Here is a 25041-nt window from a genome sequence, read left to right on the forward strand (position 1 = left end):
ATCTTTGTGTCATCAACAAATTTAGCGACTATATCTTTGCTCCCTTCATCCAAGTTCTTTATATAAATTGTAAGAAGTTGGGACCCCAGCACTGATCCCTGTGGCACACCACTTGTCACATCCTGCCAACCAGAAAAAGACCCATTTATTCCAACTGTTTTTTGTTAACTAGCCAATCTTCTATTCATGCCAGTATGTTACCCCCTACATCATGAGCTTTTATTTTCTGCAATAATCTTTGATGTGGCACCTTATCAAATGCCTTCTAGAAATCTTAAGTATAGTACATCCAATGGCTCCCCTTCATCCACAGCACATGTGACTCTTTCAGAGAACTCCAATAAATTGGTTGAATATGATTTCCCTTTCATAAAACTATGTTGACTCTGCCTGATTGCCTTGAATTCTTCTAAGTGCCCTGCTATAACATCTTTAATAATAGCTTCTAATGTTTTCCCTAAGATAGATGTTAAGCCAAGTGGCCTGTAGTTTCCTGCTTTCTGTCTTCCTCCCTTTTTGAACAAGGGAGTTATATTTGCTATTTTCCAATCTAATGGAACCTTCCCCGAATCTAGGGAACTTTGGAAAATTAAAACCAATGCATCAGTTGTCTCACTAGCCACTTCTTTTAAGATCCCAGAATAAAGGCCATCTGGATCCAGGGATTTGTCGGTCCACAGCTCCAACAGTTTGCTCACTGCCACTTACTTCCACAGTGATTGCAATTTTCCTGAGTTCCCCCCTCCCTTCCATTTCCTGGTTTACAGCTATTTCTGGGATGTTTCTTGTATCCTTTATAGTGCAGACTGATGCAAAGTACCAGTTTAATTCACCTGTCACCTCCTTACTTTCCATTATTAATCCCCAGACTCACTTTCTATAGGACCAACACTCACTTTGTTAACTCTTTTTGTATTTATATATCTATAGAAACTTTTACTATCCACCTTTATATTTCTAATCAGCTTTCTCTTGTGCTCTAATTTTTCCCTGCTGATTAATGTTTTTGTCATTCTTTCTGCTCTTTATATTCTATCTGATCTTCTGACCTGCCTCCTGTCTTTGTGCAATTAATGCTTTTTCTTTAAGTTTGAAACTGTCTTTAACTTTTTTAGTAATCATGAATGGTGGGTCCTCCCCTTGGAGTTCTTCTTTCTGTACAGAAGCAAAAAGGTAAATAATTTAGATAAGATTAACAAAGCTTAACAAAAAAAACCATAATGGGAGTTATGTACAGGCCTCCGAACAGTAGTCAGGATGTGGGGCACAAGATACACCAGGAGATAGAAAAGGTGTGTAAGAAAGGCAAGGTTACAGTGATCATGGGGGATTTCAATATGCAGGTAGACTGGGAAAATCAGGTTGGTAGTGAATCCCAAGAAAAGGAATTTGTGGAATGTCTACGAGATGGCTTTTTGGAGCAGCTTATGGTGGAGTCCACTAGGGAACAGGCAATTCTAGATTTAGTGATGTGTAATGAGGCAGATTTGATAAGGGAGCTTAAGGTGAAGGAACCCTTAGGAGGAAGTGACCATAATATGATAGAATTTACCCTGCAATTTGAGAGGAAAAAGCTGGAATCAGATGTAATGGTATTACAGTTGAATAAAAGCAACTACAGAGGCATGAGGGAGGAGCTGGCCAGAATTGACTGGGAGATGAGCCTAGCAGGAAAGACAGTGGAACAGCAATGGCAGGAGTTTCTGGGAGTAATTTGGGAGACGCAGCAAAAATTCATCCCTAGGAAGAATAAGCGTACTAAAGGGAGGACGAGGCAACCGTGGCTGACAAGGGAAGTCAGGGACAGAATAAAAGCTAAATAGAAAGCATACAATGCGACGAAGAGCAGTGGGAAACCAGGGGATTGGGAAGCCTACAAAGACCAACAGAGGACAACTAAAAAAGAAATAAGGAGGGAGAAGATTAAATATGAGGGTAAACTAGCCAGTAATATAAAAGAAGATTGCAAGAGTTTTTTTAGATATATAAAGGGTAAGAAAGAGGCAAAAGTGGACATTGGGCCGCAGGAAAATGACGCTGGAGAAGCAGTAGTGGGGAACAAAGAAATGGCGGAGGAACTGAATAGGTACTTTGCGTCAGTCTTCACAGTGGAAGACATGAGTGACATCCCCAAAGTTCAAGAGAGTCGGGGGGCAGAGGTGAGTATGGTGGCCATTACCAAGGGGAAGGTGCTAGGAAAACTGAAAGGTCTGAAGGTGGATAAATCACCTGGACCAGATGGATTACACCCCAGAGTTCTAAAGGAGATAGCTGAAGAGATAGTGGAGGCGTTAGTGGTGATCTTTCAGGAATCACTGGAGTCAGGGAGGGTCCCAGAGGACTGGAAAATCGCTAATGTAACCCCCCTGTTTAAGAAGGGAGTAAGGCAAAAGACGGGAAATTACAGGCCGATTAGCCTGATGTCGGTCGTTGGTACGATTTTAGAGTCCATTATTAAGGATGAGATTTCAGAATACTTGGAAGTGCATGGTAAAATCGGGCAAAATCAGCATGGTTTCATCAAGGGGAGGTCATGCCTGACAAATCTGTTAGAATTCTTTGAGGACGTAATGAGTAGGTTAGACAAAGGAGAGCCAATGGATGTTATCTACTTGGACTTCCAGAAGGCCTTTGACAAGGTGCCGCACAGGAGGCTGCTCAGTAAGATAAGAGCCCATGATGTTAGAGGCAAGGTACTATCATGGATAGAAGATTGGCTGTCTGGCAGGAGGCAGAGAGTGGGGATAAGGGGATCCTTCTCAGGATGGCGGCCGGTGACTAGTGGAGTTCTGCAGGGGTCAGTGTTGGGACCACAACTTTTCACTTTATACATTAATGATCTAGATGAAGGAACTGAGGGCATCCTGGCTAAGTTTGCAGATGATACAAAGACAGGTGGAGGGACAGGTAGTATTGAGGAGGCGGGGAGGCTGCAGAAGAATTTGGACAGGTTAGGAGAATGGGCAAAGAAGTGGCAGATGGAATACAACGTGGGGAAGTGTGAGGTCATGCACTTTGGTAGGAAGAATAGAGGCATGGACTATTTTCTAAATGGGGAGAGAATTCAGAAATCTGGAGTGAAAAGAGACTTGGGAGTCCTAGTCCAGGATTCTCTTAAGGTTAACTTGCAGGTTGAGTCGGTAGTTAGGAAGGCAAATGCAACGTTGGCATTTGTTTCGAGAGGACTAGAATATAAAAGCAGGGAAGTGCTGCTGAGGCTTTTATAAGGCTCTGGTCAGACCACGTTTAGAATATTGTGAGCAATTTTGGGCCCCGTATCTCAGGAAGGATGTGCTGTCCCTGGAGAGGGTCCAGAGGAGGTTCACGAGAACGGTCCCAGGAATGAAAGGCTTAACATATGAGGAACGTTTGAGGACTCTGGGTCTATACTCGCTGGAGTTTAGAAGGATGAGGGGGGATCTGATTGAAACTTACAGAATACTGAAAGGCCTGGATAGAGTGGATGTGGGGAAGATGTTTCCATTAGTAGGAGAGACTGGGACCCGAGGGCACAGCCTCAGAGTAAAGGGAAGACCTTTTAGAACAGAGATGAGGAGAAACTTCTTTAGCCAGAGAGTGGTGAATCTATGGAATTCATTGCCACAGAAGGCTGTGCAGGCCAGGTCATTGAGTGTATTTAAGACCGAGATAGATAGGTTCTTGATTGGTAAGGGGATCCAAGGTTATGGGGAGAAGGCGGGAGAATGGGGTTGAGAAACGTATCAGCCATGATTGAATGGCGGAGCAGACTCGATGGGCCGATTGGCCTAATTTCTGCTCCTATGTCTTAGGCCCTACCCTTTGTTTAGACCATATCAGAGATGTACATGGTAACTTGTGCGCTGATGCCGAAGATGTGGGCAGGGTTCTTGTTGAGTGCTTTGTGCCTTCACTAAGGAGATAGATGATGCAGATATTCTAGTTTCATAGGAGGAGTGGGAAATATTAGATACAGTAAGCATAGTGAGAGAGAATGTACTGGAGGGACTAACATCCTCAAAGGTAGATAAATCACCCAGAGCCAGAGGGATCATTTCCCAGGCTGTTGAAAGGAGCCAGGGAGGAAATAGCAGATTATCTGAGGATCATTTTCCAATCCTCTCTAGGTACAGGCGAGGTACCAGAGGATTGAAGGTCTGCGAAAGTTGAACCATTATTTAAAAAGGGCACGAGGGATAAGCCAAATAATATTTTTTTAAAAATTCTGTCATGGGATGTGGCATCGTTGGCTAGGCTGGCATTTATTGCCCATCCCTAATTGCCCTTGAGAAGGTGGTGAGCTGCCATCTTGAACCGCTGCAGTCCATGTGGTAATTATAGGTTGGTCTGACTTGGGTGGTGGGAAAATTATTAGAATCAATTCTGAGACACGGGATAAATTGTCACTTAGAAAGGGACAGATTAATCAGGGATACTCAGCATGATTTTATTAAGGGAATGTCGTGTCTTACTAATTTAATCAAATTTTTTGAGGAAGTAACAAGGAGGATTAATGAGGGCAGTGCAGTGAATGTTGTCTACATGGATTTTAGTAAGACATTTGACAAGGCCCCATATGGCAGACTGGTCAGAAAAGTAAAAGCCCATGGGATACAGAGGAATGTGGCGAGGTGGATCCAAAATTGGCTCAGCGACAGGAAACAAAGGGTAATGGTTGATGGATGTTTTTGCGAATGGAAAACTGTTTCCAGTGGTGTTCCAGAGGGCTATGTCTTGGGCCCCTTGCTGTTTGTTGTATATATTAATAATTTGGATTTAAATGTGGGTGGCATAATTGGGAAATTTGCAGATGACACAAAAATTGGTCGTGCAGTTGATAGTGAAGAGAATAGCTTTTGTCAGCAGAATGATATCAGTGGTTTGGTTGAATGGGTGGAAAAGTGGCAAATGGAATTCAATCCAGAGAAGTTTGAGGTAATGCATTTGGGGAGGGCAAACAAAGCAACGGAATACTCAATGAGGATATTGGGAGGGGCTGAGGAAGTGAGACATCTTGATGTGCATGTCCACAGGTCCCTGAAGGTGGCAGCACAGGCGGATAAGGTGGTAAAGAAAGCATTTGGAATGCTTTCCTTTATTGGGCAAGGTATGGAATTCAAAAGCAGGGATGTAATGATGGAACTGTATGAAATGCTGGTTAGGCCACAGCTGGAATTTTGTTTACAGTTCTGGTCGCCACATTACAGGAAGGACATAATTGCTCTGGAGAGAGTACAGAGGAGATTTACAAGAATATTGCCAGGACTGGAAAATTGCAGCTATGAGGAAAGATCCGGTAGACTGGGGTTGTTTTCCTTACAACTGTGGAGTGACCTGATTGAGGGGCCTAGATAGAGTAGATAGGGATGCCTTGTTTTCCCCTAGCAGAGAGGTCAGTTACCAGGGAGCAAAGATTTAAGGTGATGGTAGGAGGATTAGAGGGGACATGAGGAAAAATACTTCACGCAGAGGGTGGTGGGTGTTTGGAATTCATTGCCTGGTTTGGTGGTGGAGGCAGAAACCCTCAACTCATTTGAAAGGGACCTGGATCTGCATTAAAGTGCTGTAACCTGCAAGGCTACGGACCATGTTCTGGAAGGTTGGATTAGAATAAGCAGCTGGTTTTTAAAATTCTTTTTCGGTTGGCACAGACACGATGGGCTGAATATGGCCTCTTGCTGTGCCATAACTTTTCCATGGTTCTCTTATAACGATTATTTGAAAATTGTTTTGCAATCAGTGTAATGAGTCTTTTGGAAAACTTAAGTCCCTTTTTCCAGCATTACTTCAATTTTATACTGCACATAAATCTATATACTATAAAATTCGTAGTCTGCATTGCAAATTGGAGCTAAACTGATGAATCACATGAACTACTGAACTTGTTAGATTGCATTCTCTCTAGCCACAGGCCTGTTAATGTTAAAACAAAGACACAGGGAAACATCTTGTTTCGGACTGTCTATCCAAGTAATGCTTTGAATAGGAATTCAACTAGGTGCAGGTATTGGTTGGCTGACTTGCTGATCAAAGCTCTTGGCTTGCTCTCTGCAGATTCAGCCACTCTGGCATTGTGCGAATAATGGGTTAATAAAACCTTAATTAAGATTGTTCACTGTCATTCATATTACCTGGACATGGGAATTGCAAAATGTAAAAAGGCCATGGTCCATCTTGCTTGCCCCTACCATCTGCTAGTTTCATGGTACTGTGATAGTCAAGCTGTTAGCTAATAATGACAGTCGATTTCTAAGCTACAACAGAACCAGACATGAGGTGAAGAAAGCGCTTGGGCCAGTACAAGTTGGGAGGTCGAGGCAGCTGCTGTTGGATTCTGGGGTTAACTAAATGGTTTCAAATAAAACAATTTCCCTGAAATAAAAACAAAAAGCTAAAAGCTACTGTGGATGCTGGAAATCCAAAACAAAACAAAAACAGAATTACCTGGAAAAACTCAGCAAGTCTGGCAGCATCGGCGGAGAAGAAATCAGTCAACGTTTCGAAATTTCGAAATTACAATTTCCCTGAAATTTGTTGGCCTGTAACTTTCATGCTCTCCAGTGTTGGATTTGGGGGGACCCCAAAGATATGCTGGGGAATCCCTCTCGCAAGTTCCCAGGTAAGGGATTGTACGGCAATTGCCCAGAAGTGCTAACTCCCTCTGGACAAATGCACTGTGCTGAGAACTATCCGAAAATGCGATTTTAATCGCAAACTCCGGATAGTTCCGCCGGAGTTACACCAATAGCCTGAAAAAGTTAGAAGAATTAAAACCCCTTCTAACTTTTGGGTAACACCCGCGGGAGTACCGCCTCCCCCTTCTCCACCCCCCCCCCCCCCCCACCCCCCGGGTCCTATCATCTCACCCCCCGCCCCCATGAGAGTCCCACGCACGGGAGCCCAGGCCCCCAGCCACCCATGGGAGTACCCCCACCCACTCATCCACCCACCCGCAGGAGTCCCCCCTCCCCCCTGCCTTGGACCCCCGTACATTCCCAAACCCCCCCCCCCTTCCTGGACCTCGGCCCACTCCCCACTTCCCCCAAAATTCCTCCACCTTGGTATAATTTTGTGGATATTTCTATTCATTCAGCAAATGAATTACAGTAACTTTTTAGTCAGCTTACAGGAGCTGGCTACATAATAGTGTTTGAGGGCTTAATTGACTTAATACCTTTTAGAATTAATTGTGGCTGCTGAAATAAGTGCTTGTACCTAGTGATACATGTGCTCTAAATTAAAACCGTCTAAAAGGTTTTTGTCTAGATTTTTTGAGTTTAGTAGATTACTGCTTTCTTGATGATTGATCCAAACAGTAAATCCAATGATTCTTGAATCGGAATGAAGTGCTACATTTTCTACTCTTCGGGTTGACTGTAGATTGATGGCGACTATTAGATTTTCCTAAAGGATGACATAGGGGTGACTTGTCACGAAGTGTTGCTTTTGCTGCCATATCACGTTCACTAATTTTTATTTAAATAGCATTTTAACACAGGAATTGTTGTGGACTGAGTTCTGCTGGAAACAGAAAATAGTGAAATAGGTAAGCACCAGAAAGATAAGTGAGCATTTTGCATAGAATTGAAAGGGAAGGTGCTTAAGGCCCTTCATACAACTTACAAGTTCCGACAAAGGCTGTGTTCGCCAAAACATCATCTTCCCTAAATTTTCTTCTAAATTTTGACTGACCTGTTCTGTGTTTATAGTATTCGTTGTTTTCATTTCAGATATTTCACATGTGCAATTTTTTTTTGCGTGAATTTGCGTAACTATTTTCCGCATTATTTTAAAAAAAAAGAAATCTGTGTGAATTGGTCAATTTGTTCCTTTTTTTTTCAAAATAAGCATCCTCAATTTCTTACTAAACCGTTTTGGCAGGCTTATTGACCTGATGTATTTTGAAGAAGAATTGGAAGTAAACTAATTTGAAGAAGCTGCTCAAAGACAAATGTCACCCTGTAGCTATTTTGCCCATGGCAACAATTTAGTGAGCCGTAACCTTTGAGTTCAGTACATTTTACTTAATCGCACAATGCCGTTGCCTTTGCTGCTTGAGTACACCCCAGTTCTTTAATGGAAGTGTAAGTGCAACCTGCCTCCTCTACTTGGGCTATTAAACCTTCAGTAAGTGCTTATAGTAGAAGGAAAAACACTGTCACCAAGCAAATGTAAATATTAATAACCTTGTATTTAAGTGCACTCTTCAATCTGTTCCCAACAAATTAAAGCAACAGTAACCTACAGCTGTGACATATATTTATAAACTAAATATATATATCTCATGACCTGAAGAATTCTTTGCAGCAGAGGTTGGATTCAGGAATGTGTGGTTTGCATACTCTGCTCACTGAACTGCTTTTCCTCCCAAGTTCTGATTCTAAAAGACCAATGAAGTGAAGAGAAATTTGAGGGCAGAAATCAAATTATTCTAGAAACTGGCAGACTTCATTATTGTGCTGCATGAAAATAGAAAAGCTTTTTTTTGTATTCTGAAAGGCAAAACAGATGTACTTTGAGGCGCAAGCATTATCAAAACTACTTTTGGACACTGTTCTGTGACGTTGAGTCTCAAATGGGTTCGATAGCACGTGTAATGTAAATTAAGCTGGATGTTTGTTTTGAGGTGCACGATTGTTCTATTCACTTGACTGGGTTGCTTTGCTTCACTTCACTTAATTGCACGTAGCTACTTTTGTTAGTGCTTCTTCACAGCCTCTTTTATTTCCCTTCTCATTACCACTGGACTCCCACAACGCAAAGCTGGTACACATTGTATCACCTGTTTGTTCCGCTGGAAACTGCTACGTACAGCTGCACATGACTTTCAGTCATCCAATGCATGGCATTAATGAGTTGTAGTTATAAAGTAGACATGATATATATACCCCACTGAAGTATGTCAAAATATATTTAGGAATATCTTTTAGTTAAAGTTTCCAAGTTCTACTTTGCAGATTTATTTTTCCCTGAACTGTCTATATCAAACACAAAACCAGATTAAAATGATATCAGGACAGTGATCAGAAAAATTCAACATAATTCAGCTTGTGATGTTCAAACTGTATATCTGCATCTCAGCCTAATTTTCTGAGTAACTTCTGACACTTTTGTCTGTATTACTACTTGAGCCCAAATGATGGAGCATTTCAGACCAATTACAAGATAAGTTTGAGTTAGTATTAATTCACTTTCTGTGTGGACGTGCTATAGATCACGTAGCTGCACCAAAGCTCTCTCTGGAACTCCGATTTAAGCATGTGCATCCTGATGCGGGCAACACACTTGATCCTGCACCACTTTAGCAAAATACAAAATTTGGATTGTAATTGTGCAAGCATATATGTATGTGGTGTGCTTGACACTCAACTTTGGGATGAAATAGAAACGTGCTATAATCTTGTTGGTATAAGTGGACATTGTTAACATAACATATGAAATAGGAGCAGGAGTTAAGCCATGTGGCCCTTTGAGCCTGCTCCACCATTCAGTAAGATCATGGCTGATCATCGATCTCAACTAAACCTTCTTGCACTGTCTCTGTGTCCCCTGAGTTCCTTAATACCCAAAATATTATTGATCTCTATCTTAAATAGACTGTATAATTGAGCATTCACAGCTCCCCGTGGTAGAGAATTCCACAGATCCACAAAACTCTGAGTAAAGAAACTCCCCCTCATTTGAGTCCTAAATGACCAGCCCTTTATCATGAAATTATGACCTGTAGTTCTAGACTGTCCAACCAATGAAAACATCCTGCTAGCATCTACCCTATCAAACCCCTTTAAAAAAAAAATGTATGTTTCAATAAGATTACGCCTTATTCTTCTAAACTCTAGGGAATATTGACTTAGTCTACTTGATCTCACCTACCCACAACTTAATTCTCCTAAAACTGCTCTTACATTCATGAGCTAGAGTGTACCTTGGGTGCCATTCATGTACCCTGGTTTTGGCTCATCCAGCTTGTGGCAAGCCCAAAGTAATCTCTGTAAACTTGAGGCCATTGAAAACTCTGCCGTCCATGTCTTAATTTGCACCATTCAGTTACAATCCATGCTTGCTGATTTACATTGGCTTCCAGTGAAGCAATGTCTTGATTTTAAAATTCTAATCTTTGTTTTCTATGGCCTCACCCCTCCCTATCTCTGTAATATCCTTCAGCCCCATGACCCTCTCGGCTATCTGCACATCCAATTTAGGTCTCTTAAACACCCCTGATTTTAAATTGCTCCACCATTGGTGCCTGTCCCTTCAGTGAACTAGACCCAAACCATGTGAATTCCCTTCCTATACCTCTCTGCCTCTATTGCTTTCCCCCTTTAAGACACTGCTTAAAACCTACCTCTTTGACCAAGCTTTTGGTCACCTGATCTAATATATCCTTATATGGCTCAGTGTTATATTTTGTTTCTTGATGTCTTGAAATGCTTTATTATGTTAAAGGTGTTAAGTAAATATAAGTTATATATAAAAACACATTTATTTCATGTGTGTTTTTTTAAATTTCTCGAATAGGTGTTGCAGCAATTTTTGAAGATGATTTTGCCACTGGGGTTGTTGATTTTATCTGCATCACAGATTCATGTAAGCTTCATGGTGTATTTTGTTGCTTTTCTCCACCTGTGGCCTGTGGAAGGTGACATTATCGCAGTAAGTATTTTTTTTAAATATATAGTCAACAAAGACCATGATTGCAATGTGAAATGTCTTAATTTTAGTTTCAATTTCAAAAAATAATGTTTCTGTCAAAATATTTTTATACGCAGAATTCCTCAACAGAGCAGTGTGAAGAGTTGCTGTATAGCTGAGTCATTTAGACTAGGAAAGTTTCAGATTGGATCTCTGATCTGTATTGAGTTAGATAATCTTTGATCAACTTCCAGCAGCCAATGGTAGCACTCTAAGTTCGGCTTTACGGAGATATGTTTAGTCAGTAGTGTTGCGGTTTTTGTTACAGGTCAGCAATTCAGTGCTCCTGAGTTCCACCAAGGCAACTTGTGGAATTGAATTCAGTAAAACTAGTAACATGTGGGATGACAGTGGAAAAATAATCATAATAGCTGCTGTATTTTTGTAAGAAGTCAACTAACTGGTTCTTTACTGCCTTTCAAAGAAGGGAGCCTGCTAAGCCTTTCCGATCTAAATGTAGCTGAGGTCCCACACTATCTGGTTGTCTCGATGCTCTTGGGTCAACACGATTGAGTAATAAGTAGTTCCTTTTCAATTTTGCCTTTTATCTCAAAAATCAATTCAGAAAAAAATGTTACAGTATGTTTCTTACCCAGTTTAAGGTTTACCTTCATCAAAATCTGTACAAATTTCTTGTGTTGATGCAGGTCTGAGTTGTGTTGATAATCACTTTGATATAATCTGTATATCTGAATGATTAGACTAATACAATACCTAATGGTTGCCTGGAATGCTAATTCTTTCAGTTAATGTTTTTTCAGCATTCTGTTGATAACCAAACGCAGAATTTCGATGATCTCCCATCAAGATTTGGTTACCGTCTTCCTAAAGATGGTTTAAAGGTAAAATATTATCATTCATAAGAGATTTCAGGGAGGGACCTTTATTACAGAAATATACCTCTTTGACCAAGCTTTTGACCACCTTTCCTATTACCTTGTAATTTGTTTGTGTCAAATTTTGATTGACTCTCAGTGCCTTGGAATGCTTTGCTACGTTGAAGGTGCTATATAAATGCAATTGTTGCGTTGTATGTGTATCTCAGACCTTGACCTGCTAGGACTGTTCAGAAATCCGTGGGGAAGTGCCTGGTGTCTGCTTGGTGTTTCCCTTCAATGGCAGGGTTGAATTTGGAAAGTCAGTCTGAAGGACAACAACTGTGAAAATCTAGTCAGCCATATTCCAAATTGAAGCTTTGAAGAGATCACTGTTTTTTGATGTGTTGTATCCAGGAATTTTGCAGTGATTTTCAGATTGAAAGGTGAATTGTCTCCAGTATAGGAAATTACATTAAATTGTATACTTTCTAAGAGCAAAATAATAATGTAAATCATTGGAGTAAGGGAGGGGATATGTTGTAGGTTCATCGGAACTATGCTAGGAATTAAAGACTTGATTTGTGAGGGTAGGCTGCATACACTTAGGTAGTATTCTGAATTTTTGTGTCCACTTTTCTGTATTCATTTCTCAAGGAAAAATACTGTTCAAAATAAACCTAGTGAACAGTTCAGCACACCTCAGATCTCAGATGAGATGTACAAAATAGTGAGGGGCCTGGATAGAGTGGAAGGGGAGGGCCTATTCTATAGCAGAGAGGACAGTGACTAGGGGGCATAGATTTAAAGCGATTGCTAGAAAGATTAGCGGGGAGATGAGGGAAAAAAATTTTACCCAGAGGTTGTGGGTGTCTGGATCAGAAACCCTCACTTCATTTAAAAAGTGTCTGGATATGCACCCCAAGTACCGTAACTTACAGGGCTATGGACCAAATGCTGGAAAGTAGGATTAGGCTAGGACCAGTTTTTGGCCTGCGCATACATGATGGGCCAAATGGCCTCCTGTGTCGTAAATTTTCTATGATTCTATCTCTACTGTATTTTCTTCAAAGTAACTTTTAATTAAGTATTGAGAGTTTCAAATGGAAGTTTGCCTGACTCCCAAACTTTTATCCCAATCTTTTATCACCCGACTGGCACATGTATGCAAGTCTGCCGAGTAAAATGCATCTTAATTATTGTGTTTAATTCTGGGCACTCAACCTCAAGATGAATATTGGCCTGGGAGGGGATACATTGCAGTTCATCAGAATTATACTAAGACTTAAATACTTCGTTTGTGAGGATAGGCTGCATTAACTTGGTTTATATTCCCTTGAGTTTTGAAGGTTGAGTTATTTAAAATGATAAAATGAGGATGATAAATTGTGGGGACATTTTAAGACTTTTTCCTTCCTTGTCACATCTTTGTCTTCCTTTCACCATTCAACCTCTTCTGCTAAGGACACCAATCTTGTTGGAGGCCGTTGTTGGTGTTGCTCTGCATGACTTGGCAGGCCATGCTGCGTTTCTTACCATGCCTCCCACCTTCATGGAGAAGTAACTCCTATTCCACTGGGTACCTCCATTTTAAAGTAGGGCTGATCTCAAGAACTGAACGTGTGCAAAAAAAAAATCGTGTCCTCCTGTTCTGCAGCACAATGTATAGTGTCGTTCATGTGAATTTTAAATCACCTTTTCATTTGAACCTCTTACCCAAGACTATAGAACATTCCTGTGTTTTCTGTTTACACAAATGGGCACAAAATATTAATAAAACTTATTAATGCCTCTAATTTGTCACAAGTTGGTCTTGAATTGGTAGCCACTTGGCCAGACTGATGTGGAAACTTGAAAATTCACATTGGTGTTAGAAGTGCTCTAAGATTGTAGCGTATTAGCAGAAACTTTATTCTCTAGCTGAGTGAGCTGGCAGTGCTTGACATTTGTGGTGTTACAAAAATTGAAAATATGTTCCAATTCCCATTATTCTTATTGTACTTGGAAAAATAAAATGTAATTTCTCCTTTGCTGTCTTCATACTCTTCTTCAGTCAGTGTGCTGGTGTAAACTGTGAATATATCTTTTTGTATATGATTTGTACTGCTATGTATTATCCACAGGGTAAGAGAGCATTATCCCCAGTAAATTATAAAGAACATTAGAAAAGGGAGAAGACTGCTTTGACTGATTGCTCATGACAGATGCAAAAGCAATATGACATCATGAGTCAAATAGTCAAACTGACTGCAGCCACCCTGCAGCAGTTCAGACTAATTTATTTTCCCAGTTCTACACAGTGACTGATGAATAATGGATCTAAGAACTTTATATTGTACTGTAAATTGTTTCTTCTTGGTAAAGCATTGTAAACAAAAGGCCTAAAAGGTGTTAGCCAAGCAATTGGTAAAATTATGAATTTAGTTGGGCAGATTTGCATGTTAAATCAGTGTTATGACTGTGTTCTGCAGTGTTGATAGTTGCTATGAAGGGAATTCCTAAATAGAAATCTGGATCATTTGGAAGACTGGTGACAGTGCAGTAAAAGTCAGTGTATTACTTGCATAATTGATTAGACCAATCATCATAAGTGGTGTTCTAGCACTCTACGTCCCAAACTGCCTTGGCACTATTTTTGCATCCATGCTTCTTTATTCAGTAGCTATTTGGTTTGTAGGAGGGGCATTAGTGTTTGCTTTCACTCAGTGATGTCACTCTAACCTCTGAGGCAAAAGTTTGTTTGTCTCACTCCACATATATCCAGCTAACACTTCAGGAGGTGTTAACTTTTCATGTCTCATCTAAACTATGAATCCGCCAGCCATCTTGGGTGACTGTTATCTAAAAGCCTGAGTCAACATTGTCGCTGTTTGTGGAACCTGGCTGTGTGCAGATAGGCTGTTAGTTCCCTAAATTACAAAGATTACACTTCAGAAGCACTTAATGACTGTGAAGTGATTTGGGGTACATGAGGCTATTGAAGGTGCTATATGGGTTACACGTTCTTTCTTTAATGATAAATACAAGTTAGTGTAGTAAAAAGCTCCCAAGGTACTTCAACAGAAGCAATATCAAGCAAAATTTGACACTGAGCTACATGAGATATTAGGACAGATAACAAAAAACTTGGTTAAAGAAATAGGTTTTAAAAAGGAGGGAACAGGAGGCAATTCGAACTTATGACCTTGACAGCTGTAGGCACAGCCACCAATAGTGGAGTGGTTAAAATCAGGGGGTGCTGAGGAGGCCAGAATTGAAGGGGCTCATCTGAGTGTAGGGCTGGAGGAATATAACATAGTTAAAGGAGCAGTAATGGTGATTTTGAAATGGTTTGGAATGTTGTTGAAGATGTTTTATGAGTAAAGTATATTTTTGCAAAAAAAAAATTAAAGGAGCAGTAGTAGGCCATACACCCCCTTGAGCCTGCTCCTCCATTTAATAACATTATGGCTAATCCTTGACCTTCACTTTCCTACCTGATCCCCATATATCTTGATTCCCTTCCAATCTCAACCTTGAATATATTCAACAACTGATAACCCATGCTCCCCTGGGGTAGAGAATTTCAAAGATTCACAACCCTCTTAACTGAAGAAATTTCTCCTAATCTCAGTCTGAAATGGCCATACCTTTACCCTGAGACTATGGACGAGATTTTTCAAATACCTGCCCTGCCTCTAAAAAGGTCAGTAAGAAATGCATCCCTCCCAATCACAGCAGCCCTGCAGCCATTTCCTGATCTGGAAAGGGGACAGTGATGGAGATGTCCACGCCCTCCAACTCCCACCAGAGGCCCAGGCAGGTTAACCTGCCAGGCTTCCTTCGTTTAAGGACCTCAATTGGGGTGAAGGTGGGTGAGCCATCCTAGACCTGACCTGCCCCCCCCATAAAATTGCGGACAGGTCGGGGGCGAGAGGTCAGGAGGCGAGAAGGCCACCCCAGGAATTTTATGTCCTCCCGACATAAACCCGTACTATGTTACGTAGCTCTAGACACGCTAGTCAGGGGGAACAGCCTCTCAGCATCTACCCCATGAAACCCCCTCTGCCAATATTGGTCAGTGAGCACAGTGATGATGGGTGAGCAGGTCTTGGTGAGAGTTAAGACACAGGCACCCCAAGTTTAACGTGGGAGACCGGCAGAAGTAGATTGGAGAAGTCAAATCTGGAGGTAACAAAGGTACAGGTGAGGGTTTCAACAGATGAGTTGAGGCAGAGGCAGACACTATTATGGAGATGGAAATAGGCAGTGTTAGTGATAGCACGGACATGTGGTCAGAAACAACCGTGTGGTTCAACCTCGGTTACTAGGGAGAGGAATGGAGTTGGTGGCTGAGGAATGGGGTTTGTGGTAGGAATCAAAAACTGACTTCAGCCTTCCCAATATTTAGTTGGAGAAAATTTCTGCTCAGCTAGTACCAGATAGATGTCAGACACAGTCTGACATTTTAGAGACAGTGGAGGAGTGGAGAAAGGTGGTGGTGAGGTAGGGCTGAACACTGTCTACATGTGGAAACTAATGCTGTACGCATGATGTTGCCGAGAGGCAGTATATACATGAGAAGTGGGGAGGGGAACGGGTCAAGGACTCACCCTTGGAGGACAACAGAGGCAATGCTGATGGGGAGCAGGATATATTTGCAAATATTTGAGCGTGGAAATGTGAGGAATAAAAAATATTGCGTTATCCTTGCGTGTGCTACAAGCTTAAAAGTAATAGAGGTGCTTATATAGTCAGTTCATGTAAATAGCTTCTTTAAAATCTATTCCAGCGTAAAATTGCAGCACTGAGTTGAAATTGTCATTCAGTGCTGTTGGCAGAGCATCAGCATGCTGTGTATGTAGACTCCGAGATTAGTCAGACTGAAATCTTTATGGTTTTCTGCAGTGTGTCCAAATGTGATGCAGTTATAAAATGGTGTGCGCGCGTGTGCATACAAATGACTACAGCGTGGATTGATGGCCCTCTGCAGGTTTGACTATGAAGTATTTTTGCTAAACAATGTGTACTGTTGGTTTTTGAACAGCAGAGGGTACTGCAGTAACCTTTTTGCTTTATGCCTTGAATAGCTTCACAAAAGATGTCTTGATAAGCAGCTACAATAGGAATAATGTTGCTGACATGCATTCAAAAATCAGTAATAATTAAATGTCATCTTGAAACAGTTAATTCAGAAACATGGTCTTATGTGTATGAGAGTTTTTATCCAGTGCCCACCATAATCAAACCTTAAAGCAGTTTAGAAGGCTGGTGACTTGGCTAATTAAATCATTGATCTGTGTTTGGTTAGCTGCTATCGCTTGGGCAAGTGAAGAGGTTTCTGGTTATACCAATTCCTTTGAATCTCATTTAGTTTACCTTTAATGCTTGAGCCTGTCTGTATTCTCGAATGTTTGTAAACAGCTACAACTGATATTTATATTAGTGCCTTTGAAGTAATAAAATGTCCCAGGAGCATTGTAAAAGCAAAACATGTCACAGAGCCGCATAAGGAGATATCAAGTCACATGACCAAGAGCTTGGCCAAAGAGCTAGGTTTTAAGGAGTGTCTGAGAGGAGGAAAGATAGGTGGCAAGGTGGTGCAGGGACAGAATTCCAGAGCATAACACCTAGGCAACCGAAGGCACGGCCACCAGTGGTGGAAGATTAAAATCGGCATTCTCAAGAGGCCAGAATTAGATTAGTGTAGATACCTCGGAGGCTTGAGGGTACAGAGAGGAGGAGATTACAGAGGCCACAGAGGATTTGAAAAAGGGACTTTTACAGCTTTATCATGGAATAAGTGTTCCTAATCAGTTGGTATTTTGCAAATCCCACTACATCAGTGCGTAATGTTCACTTACATAATTTAAAGGGTGCCGGGTTGCCTGTTATTTTCCCTTCTTGTACCCTCTTCCATTCATGTGTGAATCTGAATATGAAGAAGGTCTGGTTTTGCAGAACCCTCCTGCAGAGGGCAGTTTTCATTCTTGGAAGATGCTAACTTTGAGGGGCAACTTTCTGATTATGTATAATGTATTTAAGGCAGAGGTGGATAGATAGATAGATAGATTCTTGATAAACAAGGGGGTGATAGCTTATCGGCAGTAGGTGGAATGCAGATTTCAGGTTACTGTCAGGTGAGCCACGATCTTATTAAATGGTGGAGCAGGCTCGAGGGGCTAAATGGCCGACTCCTGCTCCTTGTTCATATGTATTTTTTTTTAGCAAGTAGATACTGAACAAGACTTTGAACAAATCTCTTCCTAACTAACCCTGTCCTGTTTGAGGCTGGCGAGTACATAGATGTATATAATCTTATTGACCAATCTCCATCTCAGCAGGAACTACATCATCTTTTTAACTATTCTTTCACTGTTTGTAAACTTAAAGTCTTACTAAACCCTTTTATATTACCCACTAACCATTTCATACTTGCTTTTATGCTTTCCAACACCCTTTTCACCTTCACACTACAGTTTCTATGTTCCATATGATTTCATTTGCTATATTTTGTTGCCTCCCTTTTAAGCTTGTTTAATGTTGATCCTTCTTTCTCCATGGAACTTTCTTTGTGCCTTCTCTTTGCTTTATGAAAATACATTTGGTTTTTCCGTATCATATTTAAATAATTCCCATTGCTGATCTGTTTGCTTTTCTGCCCAGTTAATTTGGGTAAGACTTCTTAGCTTACCAAACTTTGTCTTTTTCTAATCCCAGCAATCTTGTCTTGTCTTGTCGTTGTTATTGCTTTCAGTTCTTGCTTTGAACCTAACTTTTGTTGTAGTCGCTGTTTACTAATTGTTCTCCTACATTCAACAGTTAGTTGCTGCACTTCATTTACAAGAACAAAATCTGCTTCTTTCCTTAAGTGAAAAACATACTGCTGTAGGAAGCTGCCCTCCCCTCCCCCATCTTTCCTGATAATGCTATATCTAGGACTATTAAGTTCTCATTCATATATGAAAATAAGCTGCTTATCCTTTTCCCTGATAACATATATTTCATTTATTTCAGCTAGGCCACCTGCTATTCCAGGAGCTTTATTAAACCTCCTTACATTGTAGCTTCACATCTAGAGTTTCCCTGCCCCTTTGCCACATGTTTAAATCTTCCTGCATTATTCTGTTTAGTCTCTACAGTGACAATGATGCTGTTTTGATTGCAGTGAAGCCCTCCCTTTTAGTACATCTTTCCCTTAGACCCAGAGCGCGCTCTCAATACCACAGGAATGTAAGCACTTTCCTCCTACACCAACCTAGCAGTCACATGTTTACCATCATCATCTTCCTGGTATCAGCCCAGAGGTATTGAGGTTTTGTCCTGTTTTTCAATTTCTGCTCATCTTAAACTTTTACAAGATGTCAAATGTACTTGTGTCATTGGTTCTAATATGAATCAGGACAGATACTCAAACTTGGTTGCTAGGAATGCATCCATCAATGCCTTAATGTTCTTCGCCTCCGTATCAATGAGCTACATACCACTTGGGACATAAAACAAAAAATGCTGGAAATGCTCATCAGAGCAGGCAGCATCTGTGGAGAGCTAAACAGAGTTAATGTTTCATGTCAATAACCTTTCATAAGAACTACAGATAGCCACCCACTTCTCTACTGCTTTTATCCTGAACTGTTTCGCTATCTCCAGGGTGACAGTGTTGAGGAGCATAGCATCCAGAATTCCTTGTTCCCTTTTGATGTTGTGATTGTGGCTAGTTGCTGCTCAACGACAGAGATTCCCTGCTGCAGAAATCTCTCTTTTTTTGTGCACTTAGTGTGAATGTGTTGTCCCTGTGGGGCCACAGCTGTTCACAATGTATATCAGTGATTTGGATGTGGGGACCAAATGTAATTCCAAATTCACTGGTGACACAAAACTAGGTGGAAATGTAAGTTGTGAGGAGGATGCAAGGGGGACTTGGACAGGCTAAGTGAATGTGCAAGAACATGGCAGATGGAATATAATGTGAATAAGTGTGAAGTTATCCACTTTGGTAGGAAAAACAGGCAGAGTATTTCTTTAAGGTGAGGTTGGGAAGATTAAGGGACCCGGGCATTCTTGTTCATGAGTCACTAACAGCTAGCAAGCAGATGAAGCAAGCAATTAGGAAGGCAAATGGTATGTTGGCCTTCATCACAAGGAGATTTGAGTAGAGGTGTCTTATTGCAATTATATAGAACCTTGCTGAGACTGCATCTGGATTATTGTGTACAGCTTTGGTCTCCTTATCGAAGGAAGGATATATTTGCTATAGGGAATGCAATGAAGGTTCACCAGACTAACCCTTGGATGGTGGGATTTTCTTACGAGGGGAGATTGAGGAAACTAGGCCTGTATTTTCTAGAGTTTTGAAGAATGAGGGGTGATCTTGTTGAAACAAATTTCTGACAGGGTAGATGTCGATAGGATGTTTCTCCTGACTGATGAGTCTAAAACCAGGGGACATAGTCTCAGAATAAGGGGAAGACCATTTAGGACTGAGATGGGGAGGAATTTCTTCACTCAGAGGGTGGTGAACCTTTGGAATTCTCTACCCCAGAGGGCTGTGGAAGCTCAATCATTGAACATGTTCAGGACAGAAATTGATAGATTTCTGGATACTAATGACATCAAGGGATATTGAGATAATGTGGGAAAGTGGCGTTGAGGTGGATGATCAGCCGTGATCTAACTGAATGGCAGAGCAGGCTCGACAGGCTGAATGGCCTCCTCTTGTTCCTGTGTGTCTCGTTCCTTAAAAATGTAGCTCCTATATGAGCTTGAATTTTCATTCGCACCAAATTCTTGCAAGATTTAAACTCCTTTTTTCACTTTGCAGAAGTGTTAGTTATTTTCCATCAATGGTTTGTGCAGTGTACCTCAATGCTGAACTCCCACTGAGCCTAAACCTCTGACCCTTTGCACTTCATTGGTTTTTCGCAACTCCTTTTTTTCCTTTGGTGGAGCAAAAGTTAGCAGGAAATCATTAAACATGGATGAAAAGTACACTCATTCTGGCCACCTTCTCTCCCCAGCTCCAACCCTTTTTTCAGCTGCCTATTTTGTTACTATGTTTATTGATTGGAGTAGGCCCCGAAATGGTATTAATTGCAGCCGCTTTCTGTTGTCGGCAGCAGTTTAAAAATGTTACTGTCAGCACTACCAGGTTGAACTAACATTATTGATGTAATCTGTGGAAGAAACTTTTCTATGGTTAGCACTTTGCCCTTGCTAAGGATTTATTTTAAATCGAGAAACTACTTGAAAGTAAACAAAATTCCTGGTTGAAGGCAAAAGGCTACGATTGCTTGATATGTAACCCAGTAAAAGTCACATCCGGATACTAATTAACTCTGATTTTGTTTTGCTTAAAAGTCGAAACAAAAGGCTGCTGCACTTTTGCTAAATTAGATGATCCATTGCTGATAACTAGAGAGAGAGAGAGAAAGATACGACAAACCAAACATGTCAAGGATTGTGATGAGAATAAGTGGAATTGTCACACAGGTGCTGGGTATGATGTCAGAGCAGAGAAACCATTGTCATGAAATCATTGATCTTTGTGTCCCTGGGTGCTAAATTAGCAGTCTGTGGAGATTGTTACATTTAAGGCACTGGTTATTTCAATGGTTGTTACATTGGTTCCTGTCTAGTAACAAGGGGGGAGCCCTCTAGGTCACCAGGTTAGCTCAAGGGTCAGTAAACAACTCTTGTCTGCCAGCCAGATGGGACAGAAGCAGGCCTCTTTAAAGTTAAAGAAAGAGCTGTGGGGAGCAGCTTTTAAGTAAGGAGGACCGTTTGAGCAAAGGTACCCCTTTGGAACAGTGGTGTTCTGCTTGGCACGGCCATAGATCTGAAAGTGTGTTTGTGAGTTAGTGTTGAGTGTACTCGGGAATCCAGGGAGATGGAATCTCGGAAGGCAAGGTTGAAATCCTGTGAAGTGGGCCACCGTTAAAAACGTCCAAGTGGGAGCGACTTTTGGAGAGAATTTCAAGGAGAGATCTTCGAAAGTGAAGCTGGAAATCTCTCATGAAACAGAGTTTCAACAAGATTGTTTGATTTGGTGTTTACTGACGTCTGGGTGGGTTCTTCAGAAATCCAGGGACTTTGTCTTGGCTGCAAATAACGTTTACTCTGTCGTGCAGTGTGTTCGACACAGTTCGTCTGTTAATTCAAATGTACCTCCTACTTACCCTGAATGTTGTATTTACATATTGTAAATTGTTTTACCTTTCTGAACTTCTATGTAAATTTTGTTTTTGCTCAAAACCCCTGGAACCTTATGGCTTTATTCCAAAAGCAGGTGTCTTGAATCTCAACCTTTATCTACTTTAAATAAAATGTTATTGGCCCCGAACTAGATCTTCCCCCCCACGTCCCAGGGTCTGGCCAAGGATTGTAACACCATTTAAAAGAAACAGGACACCAAGTTCTTTGATTGTCAGGAAATTGATTTGTAAACTATGTACAGTTTAGTAATATTACTATGATTTAGAATGTTTATCGTATGCCTAGATTAATATGAAGATTGGTAACCCCTAATGCTATAGGTATAAATGCATCATTTATACACTTCAGCATTGTAGAGTAATTTATTCATACGATGCTCTAACTTATAGATTTGTTGTCTTTGTAGCTTGCCAAAATATTGTGCAGTTATGTGGGAAGATTTTTAGAAGCTTAAAATCCGAACTATAAGCCTGAAAGAGCACCACACAGACACATACTTCCACATGCTCGCTGTACCTAGTGAATGCAAGTCATAGGAAAGAATACAAAATGTCCTCCTTTTTTCTTTGGGGAGGTCGGATGAGAAAGAATGGGGGAGTGTTTCTGGGCAAAATTACATAGCAACAATATCTACATGAGTAGATCATTTAGCCCCTCGAGCCTGCTCGTGGCTGATCTGCAATCTAACTCCATGTACCTGCCTTTTCCCATGATACCTTTGGCTAACAAAAATCTATTAATCTCTGTTTTAAAATTAATAATTGATCTAGCTTCACTTGCTGTTTGCGTAATTTCTACTTCCCTTTCCTTGAAGTAGTGTTTCTTAATTTCACTCCTGAAAGGCCAGGCTCTAATCTTTTTTGAGAATGCCCTCTAGTTTTTGACATTTCATCTAGTGAAAATTGGTTTTCTCAATCCACACTATCTGTCTTCCTTGGAGCCTTCAGGCTTGCATAATGTATGCTACACTGAAAGATTTACTAAATTGGTCAAAGCGTAATGGACGCATTTGACCAAACAAAACTTGGGTAGCACTGTTTTGTTTCCTTGACCCTGGGAATTCCATTCTTATTGCCTACTTGTAAGCAAGCGAAGAATCTTCACTAAAGTTTGTAAACCTTAGGGTGGCAGAAAAAAGTATGCAAATATTGACAATGTCATCCTTTTGCTGCATGTCTGTTGCCATGACACAAAAAAACGGGGAAATGTTTGTCCATGCAATATATCATTATATACAGATCATACTGTGGAATGTGTTTTTAAAACTGCAGTGCAATTAAGATGTTCAGATAATATCTAAGTTGAGAGAACAGGTTTTAAGTTATTTGAACCAAATGACTGACTGACTAGATTGAAGTGGTTTCTGGGAACATGAAAATAAAATTAGGTGCTCAAGATAATTAATTGGGCATTTTTTGAGTTTAAATCAACAGTGCTGGCCAACAGAACACAAAAACCAAATTCAGGGACTGATATAAAGTGCTTTCTGACCAGAAATGATTTACCAGGAAAGATGGTGGAGGCACAAACTTAAACTATTTTTTGATGCTGTTTTGGAGGTCTGCATGTTTTATATAGGGTGTATACCAATGAGCCCAATAGACCGAATGGTTTCTGGCATCTGTACTCGTGTTGTATACAGTTCTAATCTTCTGTATGGCTGTTGTATCATTATTCCATGGCTATCTCCCTGACTCGTACTGCCATTGTTTAGAATACTGAAGAACTCAACTATGATGTGGGTTGACATTGATACTCAAATTGGGAGGAATCCACAGTGGAGATGGGGGGGAGAAACATTCAGTTTTGTGCACTTTCCATATACTTGTGCTCAATGAAAAGGGCCATTCCACAGACAAGCTCATGGCTAAAACCATGATTTAATCTTGTCTGCAATGATGGCCTACCCCAGCAAGGAATAAACCATGGTACCTTTGTATCTATGTACTAGAAATCTTAACTCTAGACCTCTACACCTCTTGTACAAATAATGCCCGTACAAATGTTTCAGGCTGCAGTTGCAAATCTGGTTTATCAAGAAGCAAAATGTAATCAGTAGGTAGATAAATCTAAGATTTACACTAACTTGCAGAAGTCTGTCACAAACATACAAGGTCAGAAACGTTATCTGTTTTCTACAGTATTTTAAACAACTTGATGAAAAGCTCTTATGTGAGAAAGACTAGGTCCTTTGTTTGCCCGGAGCATTGCAGCACTGCAGTGTTGACTTAAAAGTCTCCAGTATTATCTATCAGGTGGACTCTTGAGTATGGAGCAATTAATCAAACCCTAACTCAGAAGCTGCAGCAACATACTCCTTTCCCCCGGTGGGTCTGCAACCAAAGTGATTAGCAGACAAGTTTGTAAATCATGACATCTTTGCAGACATAATGTGTGAAATTCTCCTTTAGCTCTCTTATCTTTTAATTGATTAATAGACAGTTGCAGCCAATCTGACTCTGCTAATGATTTGTGCATGATATAGCTTGTCTGTGCCCATGCAGCATTTGCTGAAATGCAATTAAATACATTAGAGAAAATAGCTGTATTTGCATGGCAATATCTATTATTCTCCACACCCCCCCCCCCCCAATCTTTTCCCATTTTTAAAAGAAAATAAAGGCACTATATAAATGCAGATGATTGTATTTTATCTGGGCTAGCAACTCTTGGCTATGCAGCAACCAGTGTTAAGTTTTTAAAAATTCATCCATAGAATGCAAACATCACTGGCAAGACTGGCATTTATCGCTCATGCCATGAATTTGAGAGTACGAGGCCATCTGGACTAGGTGTAGCATTGATTACTCATTGCATGTCCTGATTGACCAGTGGTATTCCCTGGGTGAAACATCCCTGTAATATCACTTTCTCGTTCCTCCTGGAAAGCTCTTTTCCCTTTGGTGTTTAGACAATTCCAGTTTCATTTTGATTCTCAGCTCTGCCACTATAAGGAATCTGTTGCTGAACTCGTACTCTTTCAGATTTTAAGCTTTAACGGCCTGCTCTGGTCTGCAGGTGAAACTTAATGCTACTTAAGTGGCCGCAACCTAGTTATTTAAAAAGTATCCTTTCTCATGCCCAGTCCAATGGGCTGTTTCCAATCCCCCTGACTTTGAGGATAATTTTGGCCACTGTTGTCCCAAGCTGCCTGTGCTCCTGCTCATTACCGTTGCCAACTTCCCCTATCACAAAACTTGCAGTTTTCTTGGGTCCCCAGGAGCAACCTGTCTGACCCCAAAATTTTCCATTCACATCCGCCAGTCTTCACGTCATCCTGGCTTCAAACAGGAGTCAGTGGTGGCATGTAAATGCAAATGAAGCCTGGGAGTTGAAAGTTCCAAGACATTTTCCAGGGAGCTGG

At 40.9% G+C, this 25041-nt stretch overlaps 1 protein-coding gene across 1 annotated transcript in view; it reads left to right on the forward strand.

Moving 5' to 3' along the window:
* rnf13 (ring finger protein 13) overlaps positions 1–25041 on the forward strand; it is a 253241-nt gene that overhangs the window by 42318 nt on the left and 185882 nt on the right. Inside the window, exons 2-3 of the mRNA XM_078564260.1 lie at positions 10498–10632; positions 11433–11513. Coding sequence (XP_078420386.1) covers positions 10519–10632; positions 11433–11513 — 195 coding nt within the window. The 5' untranslated portion in view covers positions 10498–10518. The remainder of the gene's footprint in view (positions 1–10497; positions 10633–11432; positions 11514–25041) is intronic.

This window comes from Cetorhinus maximus, chromosome 19 (genome assembly GCF_964194155.1).
Source record: "Cetorhinus maximus chromosome 19, sCetMax3.hap1.1, whole genome shotgun sequence".
In the NCBI taxonomy this organism is placed as follows: domain Eukaryota; kingdom Metazoa; phylum Chordata; class Chondrichthyes; order Lamniformes; family Cetorhinidae; genus Cetorhinus; species Cetorhinus maximus.